The sequence below is a fragment of the Lonchura striata genome, chromosome 1, assembly GCF_046129695.1.
Source record: "Lonchura striata isolate bLonStr1 chromosome 1, bLonStr1.mat, whole genome shotgun sequence".
NCBI lineage: Eukaryota > Metazoa > Chordata > Aves > Passeriformes > Estrildidae > Lonchura > Lonchura striata.
The window spans coordinates 18,121,166-18,141,299 of record NC_134603.1 but is presented as its reverse complement, the minus strand read 5'-3'; the positions used below and the strand labels follow the sequence as shown (position 1 = coordinate 18,141,299).

At 38.6% G+C, this 20,134-nt stretch overlaps 1 protein-coding gene across 2 annotated transcripts; it reads left to right on the top strand.

Moving 5' to 3' along the window:
* The first annotated feature begins 285 nt into the window (after positions 1–285).
* EBAG9 (estrogen receptor binding site associated antigen 9) lies at positions 286–18,336 on the top strand. 2 transcript variants are annotated; one of them, XM_021546462.3, is made up of 8 exons: positions 287–413; positions 6,098–6,271; positions 7,179–7,276; positions 10,627–10,705; positions 10,928–11,086; positions 12,725–12,832; positions 13,833–13,924; positions 17,804–18,336. In XM_021546462.3, exons 3-8 carry the CDS (start codon positions 7,194–7,196, stop codon positions 17,922–17,924), a joined length of 642 nt encoding a protein of 213 aa, XP_021402137.2. In that variant the 5' UTR covers positions 287–413; positions 6,098–6,271; positions 7,179–7,193; the 3' UTR covers positions 17,925–18,336. The 2 variants fall into 2 exon arrangements, with proteins under 2 accessions (XP_021402139.2, XP_021402137.2); XM_021546464.2 differs by lacking the exon at positions 6,098–6,271 and having other exon boundaries at positions 286–413.
* The last annotated feature ends 1,798 nt before the right edge of the window (positions 18,337–20,134 follow it).

The following is a 20,134-nucleotide window of genomic DNA, read 5'->3' as shown; positions in this document are numbered from 1 at the left end:
GGCTCGGCGCGGCTCGGCCCGGCGCGGCGCGGCCCGGCCCGGCCCGGCCCGGCGCGGCTCGGCTCGGCTCGGCTCGGCTCGGCGCGGCCCGGCGCGGCTCGGCGCGGCCCGGCCCGGCGCGGCGCGGCTCGGCTCGGCTCGGCTCGGCTCGGCGCGGCCCGGCGCGGCTCGGCCCGGCGCGGCTGTGCCCCTGCCCCGGGCCGAGCGGGGCGGGCGGAGCGGAGCGCACGGGCGGCGGCGCGGCCGGAAGGGGCGGGCGTCTCCCGGGTGACGGGGCCGAGATGGCGGCGCGCGGGGCGGCGGCGGAGCGGCGCGGGCCCGGCTCTGGATGAGGGGCGGCCGGAGGCTGCGGCAGCGGCCGCCTCGGCCCCTGGAGCCCCGCGACTCCCGGCGCGGCCTCCCCCGCGGGGCAGGTGAGCGGGAAGGGTCGGTTCTGCGCCGCCGGGTGCCGCTTCCGCCGTGCCGGGCAGGGGCCCGGTCTCGGCGCCCTCCCTGCCGGGGCCGAGCCGCCCGCGCGGTTCTCCCGCGGCAGCGCCCGCGCCCCGCCCGGGTCCCCGGCCCCGCCGCGCTCGCCCCGCGGCGGAGCCGCTCGGCCGGCCCGACAGCGCCAGGCCCGCGGCCTCCGCCCGGCCCGGGCCCTTCCGGGGCGATGGGTGATGGGCTGGAACGACATGGGGTGGCGAGCAGGTGGATAGGCGGCGTCTGGGGACTGAGCGGCTTCGCTCCTGTGGAAAGGGCGAGGGCACCCGTCCTGTCAGAGCTCGCGGTGCGACGGCATGGCTTGGGGTTACCTACTGTTCGCGCTGACGGGCACGTTTAGTAATACATCGTGTGAAAATTTCTTAGCACGCTTTTAAATACTTAAGAATCTCTAACAGCTCACAGAAAAAATAAGTGCTTCTGTTTGGCTTCAGTGATGTCTCTAATAAAATTCAAGACTCGGCTGGTCAGTAAAATGGTAGGGTACTGCTTTTTGGTCATGAATTCACAGTGTAAGCGCCTGAGTTGCATATCTAATGAAGAATGGCGTAGCTTGGTGCTTTATAGCTCTTCGTAGCTTTATAGCTCTGTGGAAATGCACGTGTGCACTGCAGAGATTTCTTCAAGCCGTCTTATGCTGTCATTGTTTGTAAATAGCTGGTTCTAGTCAAGACAGGCATTGCAAGATGATTTTGTAGTAGTAACAAGGAATGTGTGTTAATTTGTTGTCTCTGGCATTCCATGTAATTACAGAAAACTTCGCTACCTTAAACTCTGGTTCTATGTATGAGAATTTCAGTTTTGTGAAGTGAGTTACATGAACTAGTGCATCATGTAAAAGACTTGTTGTAAAGGTGGATGAAGTTATAGTGTGGTCTCACACGATTGCATTACTTCAAGTGGTGTTCTGTATGCTCTTTTTCACAAGACAGTGGCATATATAGGTAAGGAATTCTCAAAGAGTAACTGATCACTCAGTGGACATAGACCTTCTGTCTTAACTAATACTGCCTTGAAGAGCAGAATTTATTCTAATTCAAAACAAAGCTTGAGGAGTTCACATTAGTGAGTTTGTATCTAAATTTAGTTTCTTGGAGAGGAAGGGGTGAGATGTGGTGGTATTACTACAGAGTATGAGTCTGGGAGTAACATCTTTAAAAAAAGAGTTGAAACTCTGTATGTTGTATGTCAGAGTATTTAGTGTCTAGAAATAACTCAGGAATTGCCAGCAGTCACCAATTTTTGCTGCCTTTATTTAGAGAGACAGACATTCTGCCTTGACTTTTGGTATCTTCTGCAGCTTTTGATAGTGTCTCTTTCTGGATTTGAGTGCCTCTGATGACTTCACTCTGTGATTAATGTGAGCGAGCTGTCTTCTGTCCCAGCTACTTCAACTGCCTAATTAGGGTATTTGCAATGAAAGTTGGAAGATCAGTACTGAAACTACAATAATTTTACGCACATCCCACAACACTTACCTACAATTAGATAGAGGAGATGCCTACTGATTTTCTCTTTTCATTCTGCTTCTCTCCCTAATGCTGTAATAGCGTGGATTTAGGGTTCAGTCATGGTGCCACTTAATGTATGTATTTATCAAGCTCAGTGATCAAGACAGGATTTTTTCCCTCCACACATGTGTTCCAAATATTATGTTTCTGTGTAAAGTGATGAAAAAACCAAGAGACCAAGCAAATCAAGCAGGAAGAGGGCAGTGGACCCTCTCAGTAGGCTACAGAATCATGGTTGTTGTCTTTGAAATGCAGGAAGTGCTGGTTTTGTCTTTCAGTACCAGATTGAAAGCCCTTCTTGAATCATTGCTTTGTCTTTTTAACATACAAAGTGTCTTTGTATGTCTTGTAACATACATGGTTTGGAGGAGGGTTTATGTGTTTGAAAACAGGTTTTTTATCTCTATCTACTAATCTTAATAAAATTCCATCTCCCTATAAACCTACTTACGATCTTTGATGTGGTCATTCTACTGGAACTTCATACAAGATCCCCTTTTAAGAAATTCTGTCCTTATCACTGAAACTTTACTGGGTATTGTCAGCTGTTCAAGTGACAGCCCAAAAGCACTACTGGACCAGTATGGATTTTTGGTGCTGACAAATGTAAAGGCCATGTTAGTCTTTAGTGCTAGGAAATTAATTTCTTGTTTTGCTTTAGGAGGGTGAAACTTTTTTTGTGTCTTCTTATGTAAATTGGAGGGGAGCCTTTCAGTTTCAGACAAGTTATTTTAGGCACCATCATCTGGTTATTTATCTAGCTGTGTTTAATGTAGGCTGAAATCACTGATTCCAAGGTGTGTTTGTGTTTACATTCCAGAGTTACATGTGAGCTGATGTGAAAGAAAGCTGATGTGACAGTAAAAGATGAGTTCACTAGCAGGAAACAAGTTTCTAAAATAATTTTACTGCCCCAAATTGACTTTATTTTAGAATTGGCTCTAGCTGTAGAAATCCTGCTTAAGTGGTATTTGTGTGTACGGTTAGATATGAAAGAGGAAGTGTTTCTCCAGGTGCCAGTGTGCTTATTGTACAACGATGAACAGTGAGAATCTTGCTTATTGCACCATAGCTGATTGACCAATCCACCTGAGGGTGGACTATGCTGGCTACTGTCAGTGAAATCAGAGGTGCCAGGAATTCTAATGAAGCTGCTGTTCCAAGCTGTAAGCAAAGTAAAAATGTTCAATAAAATTCTGAAATTTACCTCCCTTCTGATTCCTTTATGGGTCCCTAAAATGTTTACGTTTCCTCATTCTTCTGACTTGATTCTAAAGTGTTTAACATCTTGTGGCTGTTGTCTTTTAGTCCTTTCTGGGCTCATGTTCCATGTGAACACCTGTTGTGCCTTTTTCCCAGTGGAAGGCAGTATGAGATGCAGAAGTCAAAATCTCCAGCTAAATTTGGAGTCTGTTACTGAATTGTTTAGTTGACCACAAGTATTAAATTGATTAGGATTTATGTCTTGATTTATTTGCTTGTTTATATTTGTTGTAATGGAAGTTCATTTGACCCTAAGTCTCATAAATGTAACAAAGCAATTCCAGTAGTGGGAGAAGGAAATCTATCCCATTTTATAAAGGGAAAGCTGAGGCTGAGGTGTGATATGCCGAAGGATGTATCAGGCTGGCAGACAGCTCTTACCAGATTTTCTGAATTTTAGTCCAGTGTTTCACATTTAACTCTTATCTGTTAAGAAATGTTTTAGGATTCTTGATGTAGCGCTGCAACTTTACATTATGTCTCTGTCATCCTGTCTTATAAGTGACTGCAGATACAGTTATGGTTTCTTTTGGGATTGTTTATCAAGGAAAGGCTTAAGAAAAGAAAGAACGTTGTGGTTTGCCATTTACCTGTTCAATATTTTTTTCCCAGGAGAAAGAGAAATGGCTGTGCTTCTTTCCAATGTGTGAGAAAGATGGACAAGAAAAGGATGAAAAACTTGTTTCACTTCACAAGTTTACTATAATGGTATTGTGTGAATTAAGTTTGCAGTGAACTGAGGAAAATTAGGTTTCTGTGTACCTTGACAAATGTAATTAACATAAAAAAAACTCCCAAGCACAAAAGAACTCAACCCCAAAAGACACCAAATAAAACTCAAAACCTTTAGCAAATGTTTAACTTTTCAGGTAGTGCTGTTCTTAGAGCAGCAATGCACATGTTTCAAGTGCTGTTTCAGACAAAGCAGAAAATGCTTGATTTGTCCTTACCTTGAGACAATAATTGGTTCAAGATTGTGTTTTAAATTAATTTATAAAAATAATATTCATTATATAAATACATATATACTGCTTCATGTCATAAATAGCAGTATAAAAAGCAGGTACATTGTGGAAAGTTCTTTTTAAAGGTAAACGATTGTTAACACTACTATGGCTAATAGAATGTTGTTGCCAAAACACTGGTTGTGCATTTGACATTTTATAGTGTAGGGAGCTTTACTGGGAAGACTGCAGTCAATGCTGAGAAAAGAGGTGGGCAAAATAGTACTTACTATCTTAAATCATAGAGTCACTAAGGTTGGAAGAGACCTCCAAGGTCAACAAGTCAGCCCTTGAAGGGCCTAGTTCTAGCTCAGCTGAAATGAAATGCAGCTCTATCACAAATATGTTAACTGGCTATACGTCTCATTGTGACTCTGAAATCTTTGCCTGACACATGGAAAGTGGAGAGGTGTAAGTTATCTGGCTGTCATGGACATAATGATAACTGTTGAACTCTGCCAAATGGGCATACTGATGATACTGGAAGTGTAGTCACTCTTACATGGGAATGACCTGGGAATTTGATTAACTTTTGGTGATTAGTTCTTGTGGGCTTCACAAGTCCACTGACTCTGCAAGCCAGAGTTCTTGTGGATTATGGTTTTTTTTCAATTGTTTAACTTTCTATTGAGAACTCAGTACAGTATACTGAGAAAATGAGGATGAATTGAAAACTGAGCTCATTTATATTTACATGTATAAATACATATATTGGTGATTGACACACTTGAACATTGTTCTGGTTTTAGTTTTGCACTTAGTAATCTTCCTAGTTCCTTGGCTTTAGGCATAATTAATGTATAGTCTACAAAGATTTTTGGTGGCTTCCTAAAACAACCTTCTCAGTCAGTAGCTAGGAGTTTTTAAATTTAGGGTCTGTGTGTACTGTCCAGTGTAGCAGTTAGATAGCCTGAACAAGGGAAAAGAGCTTAAGTCTTGCTAATATTGAGTACTGTTCTACTCCTTCCCTCCTCCCCTCCAAGCTGATAAAAGAGTGAATTCTGGTAGAGTGGAGTGAACTTTTAAACAAGCTTTTCAGAAAAGATGTACCTTTATAATCATTTCAGCAGGTCACATGTTCTTCATGCCTCACATCCCAGGCAGATAACTTCTAGCTGCCTCTCTTAAAAATAAGATTTTCTTTCATCAATTCAGTGTTACTTTGCCATAATTTCTACCTTTAGGATCGAGAACTTTCCCTCTTAGCCCTGTTCACTCTTCTTTCACTAACTTGGATTATTTCCTAATCATTCAAATTCTTGACTGATGGATTATTCTGTCATCTAGATATTGTCAGCATTGCTTATTCTGAAAGGTAAGGAAGTGCTTGAGCATAATATGAAATGATGGTCCAGTCTTTTAAACTAAAAGCTAAATATGTCAGACCATATCTGTTTTTGCTTCTTTGTGGGAACTGACTGCTTTCTAATTCTGTTAGATGAAGAGCCAAATCCAACCCTGTATAAAGTTCTCTACATTTTTAAGTCGCCCATGAAATGAAATAAGATAACACAAATGTTGAGGTAGAGGTGATACGTGTCCTATGAAGCCTTTTTCCTGAGCTACAGCTCGGTAGTGTAGTCTGTAATTTGGTGTTTACTACTAACTTAAGCCTTCCATTTTGCAGTTAAAGGACCTGTTTGTTTAATAGCTTCTGTATAATTTTTCAGTAGCAGAAAGTCCTGTCCTGCACTACATGTAAAGCAATATTTCCGGTACTATATTAATATAGTGTTTAATAATGGTTACATTATCTAGCAAATGAGCACCAATAAAAATACATCTATGCTCCATGAAGCTCACAAATCCCATTGTGTACCTTTTTAATAAAATCCTCAGGACAGTGTTGGAGCAGCCTACCTACCATCCACCTTCCTGACTCTTCCTAATTAAAGCCTGGAATATAAAAAGTGATTTAAATGCCATAGCATATTTGAAATCAAGCTGTCCTTCCATGGAATACTCATGGCCTGAGGAAAATGTCACAGGGCTGCCTTCTCTTCTCACCAGAAGGTATGTTAAACTTGCAACAGAAAATGTTGTTACAAGTCTAGATGTTTATAATTAAAAGCTACTTGTGAAGCCTAACCTCTTATTCTTAACTCTGAAATGTTCACCTATAGAAGAGAAAAGGGATTCCAGCAGATTTTTCTGAGTCAGTCTGTAGCTAATCAAGGTGGTACGTTGGAATGATGTGATATGATGAACATAAATTCTCTAGATTATCAGATTGTCACTGAAAAAATAGCTACAAACAGGAGTGGCCTCAGCCAAAGATGAATTTTTTCTTTTCTGTGTTTGCTGTCATGATCCAGTCAGGCATAGAAATGTCAGTAGCTCTGTGGGTTAGCTGGTGCAGTAGTTCACACAGGATGAACACTCTCCCTTTAATGATGATTTTTCAGTGAGATTAGTTCTAAAATAAGCAGTGTTCTCATCACACATTTCCATCAAAATGGAAGGTAAATTTAAGCAGCTAATTTTGGGATTTCACTTAATGACTAAATCTGTAATTTGTATATGCATGATATGCTCAAGCAAGCAAGAGCTTTTCTCTGATTATTATTCTGTTCTGCACTGCCAGTGTTCAATGCCACTGGTAGTGTCTGAAACGGATCGGCTGCACAGGCACTGCAGATGGTTGCCTACACTTCCCCTTTAAGAGTGTCTTTAACTTTGATTTTACCTGTGATTTTGTGCTGTTTCTTTAAAGGCTATATATATTAGATACTTGTATTATTTGCATCAGTGAAATACCCTGATAGTAGGCAGGTAGCATCTTTGCTCCAGGTACCTGCTCTCTTCCTTGCATTAATACTGTTTCACGGAATGCTCCTAGCTTAGTAGCAATTAAAGTAATTGGCTTTAAGTACTGTATAAAGTTGTAAAATCCTCTGCATCTAACTTTTTTCTTTTGCAGGAACGGTTTCTTACCATGGCCATAACACAGTTTCGACTCTTTAAAATCTGTACTTGCCTGGCAGCAGTGTTTTCTTTCATTAAAAAGTTAATATGCAGGTAAACAAGTCTTACTTAATTTGGTTACCTTTTCTTTTTCAATTTTGCAATTACAGGTCCTTGCACTTCTGCCCTTCCCCCAGCACCCAGCCACCACTTTTGCCAGTTCTGATTTTACTAATTGCAAAACAATCAAAACAGATGAAAACAAAATCAAGTGAATTCTTTAATTTGTGTATTTGTTCAGAGTTCCAAAAGTCTGTGTAGTGTATTTGTGAGTGTATTTTGTTGTATGATAGCTGAATGAGGTTTTTGAAATATCTATGAGAGGGTTTTAAAATGGCTTTTAAAACTGTTCTGTGTCAAACTTGAAGAAGAGCTGTGCTGCACAGTTCTGAAAAGTACTTATCAAGTGATATTTTGTGTTTTAAGAGATTCAGTTAATGGTAGCATCTACTCTGTCATCATTCAGTAGGCTGTCATTACAAATGTAGGCAATTCTCATCCTGTTTGTCAAAAAAGAATTGCCTGAGACTTCAGATTCTTCTACCTATTGAAGATTCTTTCAGAAGTTTGGAGGCTAGTGGTTAAGTTTAAGGGAATGGCTTTTTTTTCCTTTTTAATGATGAAGAATGTTTTATTTTTTACACTCTTTTAAGTCATATCTGGTGTCCTTTTGAGTTGTAGGCTCATTAATGTTGTAGTATAGTACTTAGAAGCAGTCTAAAAACCCTCAAGAGCTAATGTGGAGTAGTAGAGTTCAATAATACAGTAGTAGAGTACCTGAGGCAATTCTTGGCACTGTGCTGTCAAATGAACTTCTGTGCTTCCTACCACTTCTGCAGCATGTTGTTTACATAAACAACTACCAATCTAGAGAAATGTATTCTCTTTTTTTGTATGATAACTACTTTCCCAGTGAGGATTAAAGTATATGCAGAATATATAGTAGACACAAAATAACTGTTTATTTCCTCTTCACCTTTATTTATTCCAAGAATAAGAGGAAGCTCTTGACTTGTTGGTAAATTCACTTACAGATTTAGTGAAGCATTAAAAAGATAAATTTTAACACTGCATACAGTTATATAGATGTCAACCTTAGTTCTGTGATTCGAGAATTGAGAGTACTTGCTGTTCAAGTTCTGAAAGAAGTCAAAACACTGAGTTGATCATAACTTCTATATTAGGTGGATCCTTCACTTAAGTGTAAAGATACTTTTTATAAGCAGATAATTGTTTTCTGGGTGTAATGACAGTATTTTCATTCTTTTTTCCAACTTCTGAAAGACCTATGATCTTGAACAGCTGAGAAACTGCTTCATAGTACATAAAGTAGAAAACCCTATATTTGTTTACTAAAAATTAGTCAAAGAAATGAAAATTAAGTATTTCACATAAGCAAGTCACTGGATCACATTAATTCAGACTACTAGCTACAGATGTTTCTTTTGTTCACTGTCATCTGCAAAGTGTAGTTTGATAACTTCTGTTTTCCTGTGATGCACCCCTCTATATAGCTATTCCTAACAATCAGCAAATGTGATTTAATTAAACGTGCATTTTAAGTCAATGGACATGAGCTAGTACTTACATAGATAACATAGTTTACGTTAGGTTTCATTTGAACAAGTGCCTATAGAGATTGTGCAACTTCCTAGGCACCATAGAGCTTACATACACTACTAGTCCTTTTTTTGTTAAATCTTCTCTTGATAAACAACAGACTGCCTGAATCCAGTTTTCAGGGAATAAAACATGCAAATATAAAAAGAGATGAAACTTCCTTCCATTTAAAATCTCTAATTATCTCCAGCTGAGAAATCTGGATGCTGCTTATTAGTAAGGTGAAACAAATCCAATAATTCTTGAGGCATTTGGCATGCAGAGCAGTGATCAGTATCTAATGATGGCTGTGGAGCAGCTGTTCCTGTAAGCATCTTGTTCCCTTCCTAGAGGAAGTCGAGATCTGTAGCCTTCCTTGGTGCTGCTCTGTGTACCACCTCTTTTCTGATGTTGTGTGACAAAAGCTCTTTCCTCCTACCTTCAGCCCTCTTGCTGTAACCATTTTGACTTGATTAATGTTTGTTACAAGCTACTTGTTTGTCTTGTGGAGCAAGTCATTGCAGAAGTGATGCATTAAAGATTAGTATTAAATTAGTATTAAAGATCAGTATTAAATGTAAGCAGTATTAAGGGTGTGTATGTTGTAGAGGTCTGAAGGAGGATATTTCTAAGCTTGGGTTTCCTTTAGAGATGTCAAGTAAATCTCATCAAACCAAAAGTCTAATGTGTTTGAGGACACAGTGTTTTCACCTTTTTTTTACCCCTAAAATCTGTTTCTTTTCAACTTAAAGGCACTGTTTATAAAGGGAGTAGAGTTACTTATATAAAACTTGAAAATTTGATGTTAGCACCTGACCTTGTTTGTTTGGTCTTGAGTAGAAAAAATATATCTAGTCACTCACCAGCATACAGTAGAGGTGCTATTACAAGCAGTTTAGCTTGTCAGTTGGTAGTATGTTCTCTAATACTAGAACTAATGGATAAAAACTAGAAATAGAAATTTCCCAGTTTATTCACATCAGTAGTAAGAAAAAAACATTATATTTTGCAAGCTACATAAGGTCAGTTACATGACTGCTTTGCTGTAGGAGCTTACATTCTTTGTGGAAAACACAAGTGTGAGCCTGAATTGCATTATTTTGTGTTTTAAGGTGTCAAAATACAGTGGATGTTAGCTAGGAATACTTTAATTATTACTCTGATCTTTGAGCATTGTAATGAAGTAAATATCTAGGTAGTTTATTTGCAATGCATCAGTGTTGTTTTCAATTAAAATTCTTTCATATAGTTGCTGAAATGCATTGAAACAGTATTCTTTAAGTAGAAGCATGGATTGAATTAAGGCTGTTGATTTGCATAATCTTGCATTACCTCTGTTTAGACTTTGAAGAAAAAAGCTTTAGAGGGGCTTTCAGATCAAGCAGCTCAGAAAGCTATTTGTTAGATATAGCATAAAATTTAAGGCAAATAGAAAATGTTCTCATTTTATAGTAAAATGGTTCTTTGGCAAATATAGATCCCTGGTGCTTGCTTCATAAGCACTGACAGTCTAAAAATTGTGACTGAATTATGCAGATGAGTTAGTCCATTTTCATATATCTTAGAAGTATTTCTCCTCTATTTCACTGTAATTAGAAAAGTAAATTGCACTTTGATATTCTTGTGAACACAACTTTCAATTCATGATGAAATCCCTTTGCTTAGCAGACTTACTGCTAAGCACTAAATGTTTTAGCCATGACTATTTTTAGTAGTGCTGTTCTCAGACTTCCTTTTTTGTTTTTTTTTTTAAACTTAGTGCTCATGTTTTCAGAGCTTGGAGGAATCCTACATTTTTTTTTCAGGTCTGGAAGAGGGCGAAAGTTAAGTGGAGACCAAATAACTTTGCCAACCACAGTGGATTATTCATCTGTTCCTAAGCAGGTAATTGTTAAAATGGTAGCTGACTTAATCCCTTAACAAGGTGATTAAAGAAGTCCTACAATATTGAATTGGTATATATCCAAGAAAGATATAATATAATGTGATATATATGAAAGATATAATAATATGTGATTCAGTATTAAGTATATATCTTAGCAAGATATCAAAAGACAAGTTTTTACTTGCAGATAATACTAACTTGTACCATATTCTTATATTCAGCCTGAAGTAGAAGACTGGTCTTCATGGGATGAAGATGCACCTACAAGTGTGAAGATTGAAGGTGGCAATGGTAATGTGGCTGCTCAGCAAAATTCTTTGGAACAAATGGAGCCTGATTATTTCAAAGATATGGCACCAACTATAAGAAAAACTCAAAAAGTAAGTATTACATTTTCAACTATACTTACGGAGGGTTTTCATTGCTTTAAAATAAAAGCAAGTAATTTGGCAACTTACAGAAGGTGCTATTGGTAAATGAGAATAGATGCTGGTGTGTAATTTATCATGTTTAATGTTAAGACATTTGAGATCTTAACAGTTGTGAGGCTATCACATGTTTGCATCTTTAGTTTTCATAATATTTGAAACTTATGAATAGTTTCATACTCTAAGAGTTCTTGGAAGTATAATGTGAGAACCCTTTAGTCATTTGTACTCATATCCTTATTTGAGCAACGACATTAAATGTCTTGCTCTGTTGAAGTCTGAAGGAGCAGCCCTGCTGTTTCAGAGCACTGGTTATTTGTTTCACCAAGTCATATTGGGGAGGCTGGAATTAGGGAACTGATATTTCAAAATAGCTTGTTCTTCAAATATCCATTTTTACTATGGAGACAAGACAGGAGGGCATCTCTACAGTAGCATCAAGGTTGTAAATAAATGCTGACTAAAATCTGGTGATTGCAGGTTTTGCTTCTATGTGCAAATCTTTCAGCTGGGTACTTATATGTCTTTGAGTCAATGGGAAAAACTTCACAAGTACTGTAATAGGTTATCAGAGAAGATGTGCAGTAGATTTCTCCTTTATATCTACTGACATTTTTTTCCTCATAGAATGAGCTTCAGGTTCAGAACAAAACTGGGACACTGGGTTTAGTTTTAATATATCTCTAGGGATGACTGCAAGCATTGTAAAGAACATCCCTGTTAACTTGGTCAAGTTAATACCATTCAGTGTGAATTTGTGTTTATTTCCACTGAATGTCTCAATATAAACCCTTAGATTTGAGGTACAGTCTACTCGTGTTGTCACTCATCTATACTCATCTGTTTGGAAATAGAACCTCAGTCAAATAAGTCTGTCATTGCTCAATAAGATTGTCTAGTCCTGTATCTTTTCTTGGATTGGTACAAGCATATAGGTAGTGGAACTGTGGATCTACCTTGTTGGGAAGCAGAAGAAGCTCAAAGTAGGCTAAACAAAGTTTGTGTCTTGAGGTCAAGACAAGTGAAAATGATATGTGATCTTAGCACCTGTTTTGGGAAAAGCACTGCTTTTCAGCCAAACCAGTACAGAGCTTTAGTAGTTTTTGTTGACAGAGAATTTGCAGCTATTGCAACTGCACAGAAATGCTGTTGAAGTAGTTGAGAGAGCTGACATTACAGTGCAGTACAACTGTGCAGACAGCACTCAAAGGAAGTACCTTAAAGTGACCTGCCATAGAAGCAGGATTTCCCCAAGCAATATATCACATAATTGGTAGCTTCTGTGCGTATTGAGAGATGTGGCTGTTTGATCTGTTATTCTTTGTGCCCATTCTCTGTCTTGATACAGTCACAGGTTTCTATGTGGCTAAAGAAAAATCTAGTGAGGGGAGGTGGAGTTCTTCTCTTTTGCATTTATCTTTCACTTACAAGTTCATTTGGCTGTGCAGCTTTCAGAACCTGGCTAGGTTTAAGATACAGTGAGGTGTTGTGTAGCTGAACCTTCACAGGCACAGACTTATATGATCACCAAGGAATCCCTGCAGTGCTTTGATCTACCACTTTTTTGTTTCTTTTTTTGAATATTTTCAGATAATTATTAAAAAACGAGAGCCTTTAAATTTTGGGATTCCAGAGGGAAACACAGGATTCTCTAGCAGATTAGCAGCCACACAAGATATTCCTTTTCTTCACCAATCTGTAAGTATGCTTTAAGTATTGATCTTTTATTTGTCAGTTAAATTATGTTCTCTAGTGGACGGAATAGTCTGCCTAAGGTGTGCAATGTGGGGAGTAATTGGAATAGTAGGGGAGTAATGTAAATTGTTTTAAAATTGAATGAAGAATGAAGTAGTCCAATATGTTCTGCTGAGAAACTTGATAGATCAGTGATAAAAAGGTAGGAAGTTTCCATATCCTTATGGGCTTGCAAATCTGCTAAAGCAATGAACTACAATTTTGGATTTTACACTGTAAGTTACTAATAAAAGAGTAGAAGTCTTTTTTGAAAGCTTATAAGTTACCTTTGCTTTATTGTTTTGAATCCATTTTTAGCCTGCTTCTCCCTTCCTTTTTGTAAGGATTGTAATGTGGCAGTCTCCTAATTTTTGCTCCTTAGCCTTTGAAAAAATTGTCTAGTTGCCTAACAGTCTGGCCAGTTAGTCCCTTGCCCTTAGCCTTTTTTAACAGTGTTTCTCTTTTCATAAATATTTTGCACAAAAGGGTACAGGCAGGAAGCAGTACAGAATGGTCATACCACCTCCCTGCACTGTCCTTTATGAAAATAGTTCAGGAAAGGACTTTTAGTCAGTAAAAGTGTTACTGAACTGATACTGAACATAAAAATGTGGATGTATGTGTTGGTTTGTCCATGCAACTTCCAGAAATCTCTTTACACTATCTATTCATATAATCTGCTCAATCTGTCTTCCTCTTGCTAAAAATGCCCTCCACTACTTCTTTCCTGTCTTTGGTCAAAAAACCCTTTGACAACTGAAAAAACTCAGTATTACATCAGGAAAAGAAACATGGACAATAAGATGAGAAGCACTGCCATACCTCAAATATTTCTGTAAGTCTGAAGAATTAAGATTAAAAATAAATCTTAAGGAAACTTTGCTGTCATCAGGAGCCACTGTCAGTCACACATGAGTGTTTTATCTAATTTTTCCATGTGCTTAGAACTTCTCTTTTGTTTCAGCCTGAATTGGGAGACTTGGATACTTGGCAAGAAAATACAAATGCCTGGGAAGAAGAGGAAGACGCTGCTTGGCAGGCAGAAGAAGTTCTTAGGTAATTGAAATTAATATAGCACTGTATAAAGGTTTTACATGTAAAAGTATTATATTTGTTTATTTGACATCTTTCTGGTAAGTGCCAAGAATTGTTAAATGCCTCTTAAGACAAATTATTTTTATGCATCTAATCTCTGTGTAAATGGTACTCACCAGAAGACATTTTGGATCTAATTAATTTAATAAATGAGATATTAGAGGAAATCTGAAAATGACTGAAACATTGGAACAACACATTAACACGTGCCTGCAGGCGCTAAAAAAAACGGTGCCGCGCCAATCCCAACGATTTATTATATTCAGATCACATTACTTCATTAAGTAAAATACCACTTGATGTCCTCATGAAAAGTATCACAACTATGTGTTTAAGGTAAAAATAGTTCTGGATAGAAGGTGAAGTGAAAAGTATGTGCTTGGAATCCCTGTAGGAGCTAGGCTTTTCTAACTTAACTAAACTAGCTGATAAGGCTGAATGTAAAATCAAAGTCTTGCACAAGTTAGTGTGAATACTTCAGCCGTTCAGTTTGTGTTCTTTTTTCCTTTCCTTTAAGGGGTGTGGAGGGTAAAGAGATGCAAATGAAGTTTATCATACACAATGATTTGAACTGGTAGTGATTTGCAGTTGTATCAAACTTTATTGCTTGGTACATCATCAGGTAACCAGCCTCAGATAGCTTTAGCTTCCTGGGCTGTCGTAATTCTACTCACTAAATCAGAAGTGCATGGCTTTCATGGTCCACTAATGATAATATGAAATAAAGGTGTGATATAGTCAAAAATAATTCTAAGGAAAATAGGTATTGTGAGGAAAAGAAAAGAGGAATCTGATCAAGTATTTATTTTAATGTTTTAAAAAATTTACATTTTCTATCTGTGGAATAAGACAAGAGGGAAGTTACTAGCTCATTTTCAATGTGCTAATCATAATTAGAATTTATTCAATTTATTATCTCTGTCAGTCTTGCTTTGCAGCAGCTTAACATGTGAGAATAGGGTTGTAATGCAAATATTTTTGTAAACTTTATCTGTTACCTATGTGTACATTCTGGTCAATAGCTTGCTTGTCTTTTTTTTTTTTTTAAACTTCATTACTATTTCAGGTCTTGTACTGAAGTACAAGCTTTGTGATATGAAAGATGTGCTTTTGGGCTGCTTTTGTTCCATGGATAGTACTTTTTCCTGTAAAGAATATCAATAGACTCATTAAGATCTTTAATAGCTAGATTGTAGTCTGCTGAGACTTAAATGAAGGACAATGAAATGTTTGTTTGTTTTTTTTATGGAGAAATGAAACACCTGTTTTTGCTACTGCAGAGGCTGCATTGTATTTACTTAACCCTTGCCACATTCCATTACAGATGGTCTTAGGACTATCAAAAGTAGTATTCAGACTTTCTGAAGCAGGGGTTTGTCGTATATGAATTAACTACTAAAAATTACCTAGTGTATGTGTATACCAGTTTACTTTTGGAGTGCAAAATTTCCAGGATGGTCAAAGTTATATTGTTTGCCAAATGTCAGGTTCATGCTCTAGAATACTTAGGAAGAGAGATCTCTTACATGGTGATAGCAGTGAGGTTTCTCAAAAACTTTAATTTTTCAAAGTGTCATGATATTTGGTTGAACCTATCTTAAAGATTTCAACTTACCACCTTTATTGTTGAAAGGGTTCAACTCAAATGATTACTTCTCACAGGATATCTTTTTGGCCTCACTAAAAAGTATCAAACTGCAGTTGTTATAGAAGGGATGTGTGTCTAAATATTTCCAGCAGATAAAACATGATTAGAACTCCAGCTGTCTGTGGCTTACCACTTGTCCAGCTATGGCTGGCTACCTCAATACAGCTGGTCATTATGTAAGCTGTATCCCAGCTGGGTGAAGTAAAATCTTTGTTTTATTCATGACACAGAAATAACAATGTTTATCTGTAAATGAGTCGAGTCCTGGCTGATTTTTAGCAAGATTGATAAAAAATCCTGACTGGATTTAGTTTCTCTTGCAGTAGACATCACTGCTGTCTTTAACATCTGACATTTAACATAAAATTTAAGTACAGTACTGCACAGGCCTGGCTCTGTTTTCAACAGAGTGTAGTAATGAAGTGCTTTGGAGTCTCTTTTTGATGACAGATGTCTGCATCTTGTTCTGCAAAATGATTTGAAGATCCTGTGGCCACTCTGGTGACTTAATGCATAAGTGTAACACTTGGAAGAAGCCTGTATAATATTTATAATATTTCAGACTGCCAAATAGAGGACAGTGTTCCCCTAATGTTCAGAGTGTTAATGCTGACTATACTCCAGTGGTGCTTTTTGAGAATGAAATGAGTGGGCAGAAAGAGCAAGGGTCTTCCCTAGTCTGCTGTGTCTGGTACCTGTGGGTGCTCGGTAAGACCAGAATAATTTTTGTGTAGCGATGGAGAGCAGATCAGTTATGCAGAAGTGGGCTGTGTCCTGCTAACTGGCAGTGAAGGCTCACTCTATCCTGTGGCTTCTCTGGTGGGTTTATGTATAAGCATAACAATTGAAATGAGCACATATAGTAGGTCAGTATATGCTCCCTGGAATTAAGACATGAAGAAAGACAGTGATCAAGAGTAGGCTATCAGAGCCTGAGAAGTTTCTATAGTCTCTTTTTTCCCCATTTTCCAGCAGGTTCTGGGCTGGGGTGCACTAAAATTTTCCAGTCAGTAATGAATTGATGTAGTGGATTATAAACTGCATTTTCAGTTAACTTGAGTTAATTGGAACTTAGTTTCTTCTGCAAATTTTAGATACCTGTCTACAACTCCAGATTTTATAATACCAATGAAGTTTTTTATGCCAGTGGAAGCAGTTAAGCTCACACAGTTGTAGTTTATAGCAGCTACTTGTATTTTTGTCGGCCAGTTGCTGTGTCTGAGGCAGGTGAGGGTCTCTCTGGGCAGAGCTGAGTGCAGGATGCCAGACTGTAGAGGGCGCAGAGCCGCTGCTGTGTGCAGGAGCTCCGTGTCCTGCGGGCCATCCTGGGGGAAGAAACAGGAGCTGCCACGATCCCTCCCTTCAGAACTGCACGTGAACAGCACCATTAACACCATGTGGATTTCTGGAACTTTACTGTCTCTATATTGGTTGGTGTGCATAGCACTTCTGCATCAGTTCAGATATATGGGAAATATAAAAATCTGCCACTGTAATGTGGCAAATATTATTACTCCTGCATATTGCTAGATTGACAGCTCTGTCACCTGTCGGGTAGAAATGTACAATAATAGGTGACAATCTCAAAAAAAAAAAAAAAACAAAAAAAAAAAACCAGCAAAACCTCAAAATTTTGAGCTGCTGCTGAAAGTATTAGATAGCTTTTTAGTTTTTGCTCTAGGCTTTCAACTGTCCTATTCTCTCACTGATTCACTTACTCTGAATCTTTGAGAAGCTAGTGGCTTTTAACTTGCAGAATAATTTAACACATATTAATGCCTAAAACTAGATTGGATTGGGTTGGATGTTATGAAAAGGTTCTTCACCTAGAGTGTGATTACTGGAACCGGCTCACCAGGGAAGTGGTCAAAGCACTGAGCCTGCCAGAACTGTTTGAACAACACTGTCAGTCAGATGGTGTGATTCATGGGGGTGGTCCTGTGCAGGCCAGGAGTTGGACTTTGATGATCCTTGCGGGTTCAAACTCAGAATATTCTACAGTTCTAGTTTAATCTGAAAATTTACTTCAGCACAGAAAAAGGACTGTTCTAAGCCTAATGGCAATAAACTGGAGCTCTGGTTTTAATAACCTATATATTGTAATAACCTATGTATTGACAGGAGTTTAAGGTATGACCATGCTGAAAATTGTGTGTGTGTTTTTTATCAGTTCATGTTTTCTTTAATTACAGACAACAGAAGATAGCAGAGAGGGAAAAAAGAGCAGCAGAACAGCAACGAAAGAAAATGGAGAAAGAGGCACAAAGGCTAATGAAAAAGGAACAAAACAAAATTGGTGTAAAACTGTCCTAACAGAAGCCATGCAGCAATGGCAGTGCCAGTGGAAAGAGAATTTCAGCTCCACAACATACGTATTAGTATTGATTTTAACTATTTATAGGACTTCAACACACTGCTTGGTTTCAATCCATTCTTCAGGTCATCTTGGAAACCAGGATTTTCTCAAAATATCTTGAACTACTAGTAAGTAGTTCTTAAAGAAGAAAAGCGCCACAGAATATCATGCCTTGATGGGATGGTTCCTGCAATAGTTATTTTCCAGCACCCTTCTTTGCAGCAAAAGTGATTGATTAGGATGTTGATTGAAAAACACTCTTAATGAACAGTTCAAGCCTAGAGAAAATAATGTAAATATTGAGTGGTGGGAAATCTACCTGTATTGTCTGTGCTTACCTGAAACATGTAATTAAACAGTTTTAAAGAACCTTTGTTTCCTGTCTGATAAAAAAAATCTGCTTTTGCTCTTTTATGAAAGTATTTGTAAACACTTGAAAGTTCTCCATGGGAAATTATATTGACCTGTGTAGAAGAGAATAACTTATTATGGATGACCTGCAAATCAAAATGTGCTCCTGGTGAGTTATCCAGCTGAACACTGAAAGTGGATTTCTTGTCGCTTTGTCACTTGCAGCTTCCTATGCTCCCATTTGCATGTGACACTGCAATGACTACCAGCAGTGGCATCACTACACAAGAGTGGTGCAACCTACAAAGGCTGATGTGAATATAAGGGAGCATTTTAATAATTTACTTGTATTGGTAAATTTGTATTTCTAGCAGAAATTCTTCCTACAGATAGGAATCCTCACATCTTACAGTTCTTGCATAGTTAGCGTAATTGAGAAGAAAAAATGTGTCTTCCTGCTAATAAAGCTAGTGTGAAAAGTCTCAGTTCAGTTACAAGCACTTTTCAAACTCCATTTTTTGCACACTTACTGTATTTGTTTACTCTGTAATTCCCCTGGTGAAGTGTGTAAGGTAAATGTGCAGTAGAAGGCAGCAGTGCTTTAATGAAGTTCAGTGTCTGCTGGAAAGAGGTGTATGGGAGGGGGTTAAGGTCTGTGTGCTTCATCCAGCCCAGTGCTTCAGTGAATGCTTTGTCCAGGTTCAGTTGTGTGGGTGTGTTATCCCTGATTCATGGGTTGTATGGATTTCTTGCCTTACGGCAGATGTGTCGGCACATTTTGCACGAGACTTGTTTTCTGTTCATCCAGGGACAGCACAGGAAGGGTCAATTATAAGATAATGGGAAGGGGGGGGGGGGGAGGGGGCACGTGACTAGATCTTTCCTGCCTACAAAAATAGAATTTGTAGCTAAGTTCTAGTAGGCTCTGGCACAAATATTGCTTAGAGTCTACATAATTGAGAAAACAAGACAGTAAGAATTAATTTTAATTGCTTTAGTCGCAGAGGAAAGTGTTTTAAAAAATGTTAAGTATGCTTGACATACAGGTTCAAATCTTGCACAGCTCAGCAATTTTCAGATATTAAATTTTGAAATATATTTTGAAGCCAACAGTGCCATGCATGTTTTCTGCACAAGTCTGCTGGCTGGAGTAGAACAGATTACTTCAAGTGTAGACTTCAGTGCAGCAGTATAGCAAGCAAATCTGCTCCTACTACACACCTCCAAAGTATCTGACAAGGGATGGGAGATGAGAAAGTTTATGAATAAGCTTTAATAACAATCTGTGTTTGTCCTTTTAACAGCACTCAAGAAGCAAGGAGATACCAGTCACAATTCTTTTTAACAATTACTGACACAGGTCAAGTAAACTGGCTATCTGCTCCCTGTTTAAAGTGAAATGTGTTGGAAGCTGTCTCATTTTTTAGAAAATTAGTGATTACTGTTGCTATTTTTGAGACAATATATGTAAATCATAAGTTGCAAACAAAGCCCCTGAATACATCATGAAAACGCATTTGACTGTTGAGCCTTCAGCCATTTTAAAAACCTTCTGCTTGCATTGCTTTTCCCTCCTGCTGCATACTGCTTTGCTGTTCTTTGTTCCATCTACCTGCCAAACTTGAGCACAGCTGCTCTAGAGATTCCTCCCGTCTCTGCCCTGTTGACATGGTGCCAGTAGGGAGGACACTGCTCTTGGGGGAAGTCTCTTGAGTGGTGATGACCATGCATGAGTATCAGTTTCATCTTTTTCCTATATCTTGATTCTTTATCCTTGATAAATATGAAAACACTTTTGCTAAACTTACTGAGGCTA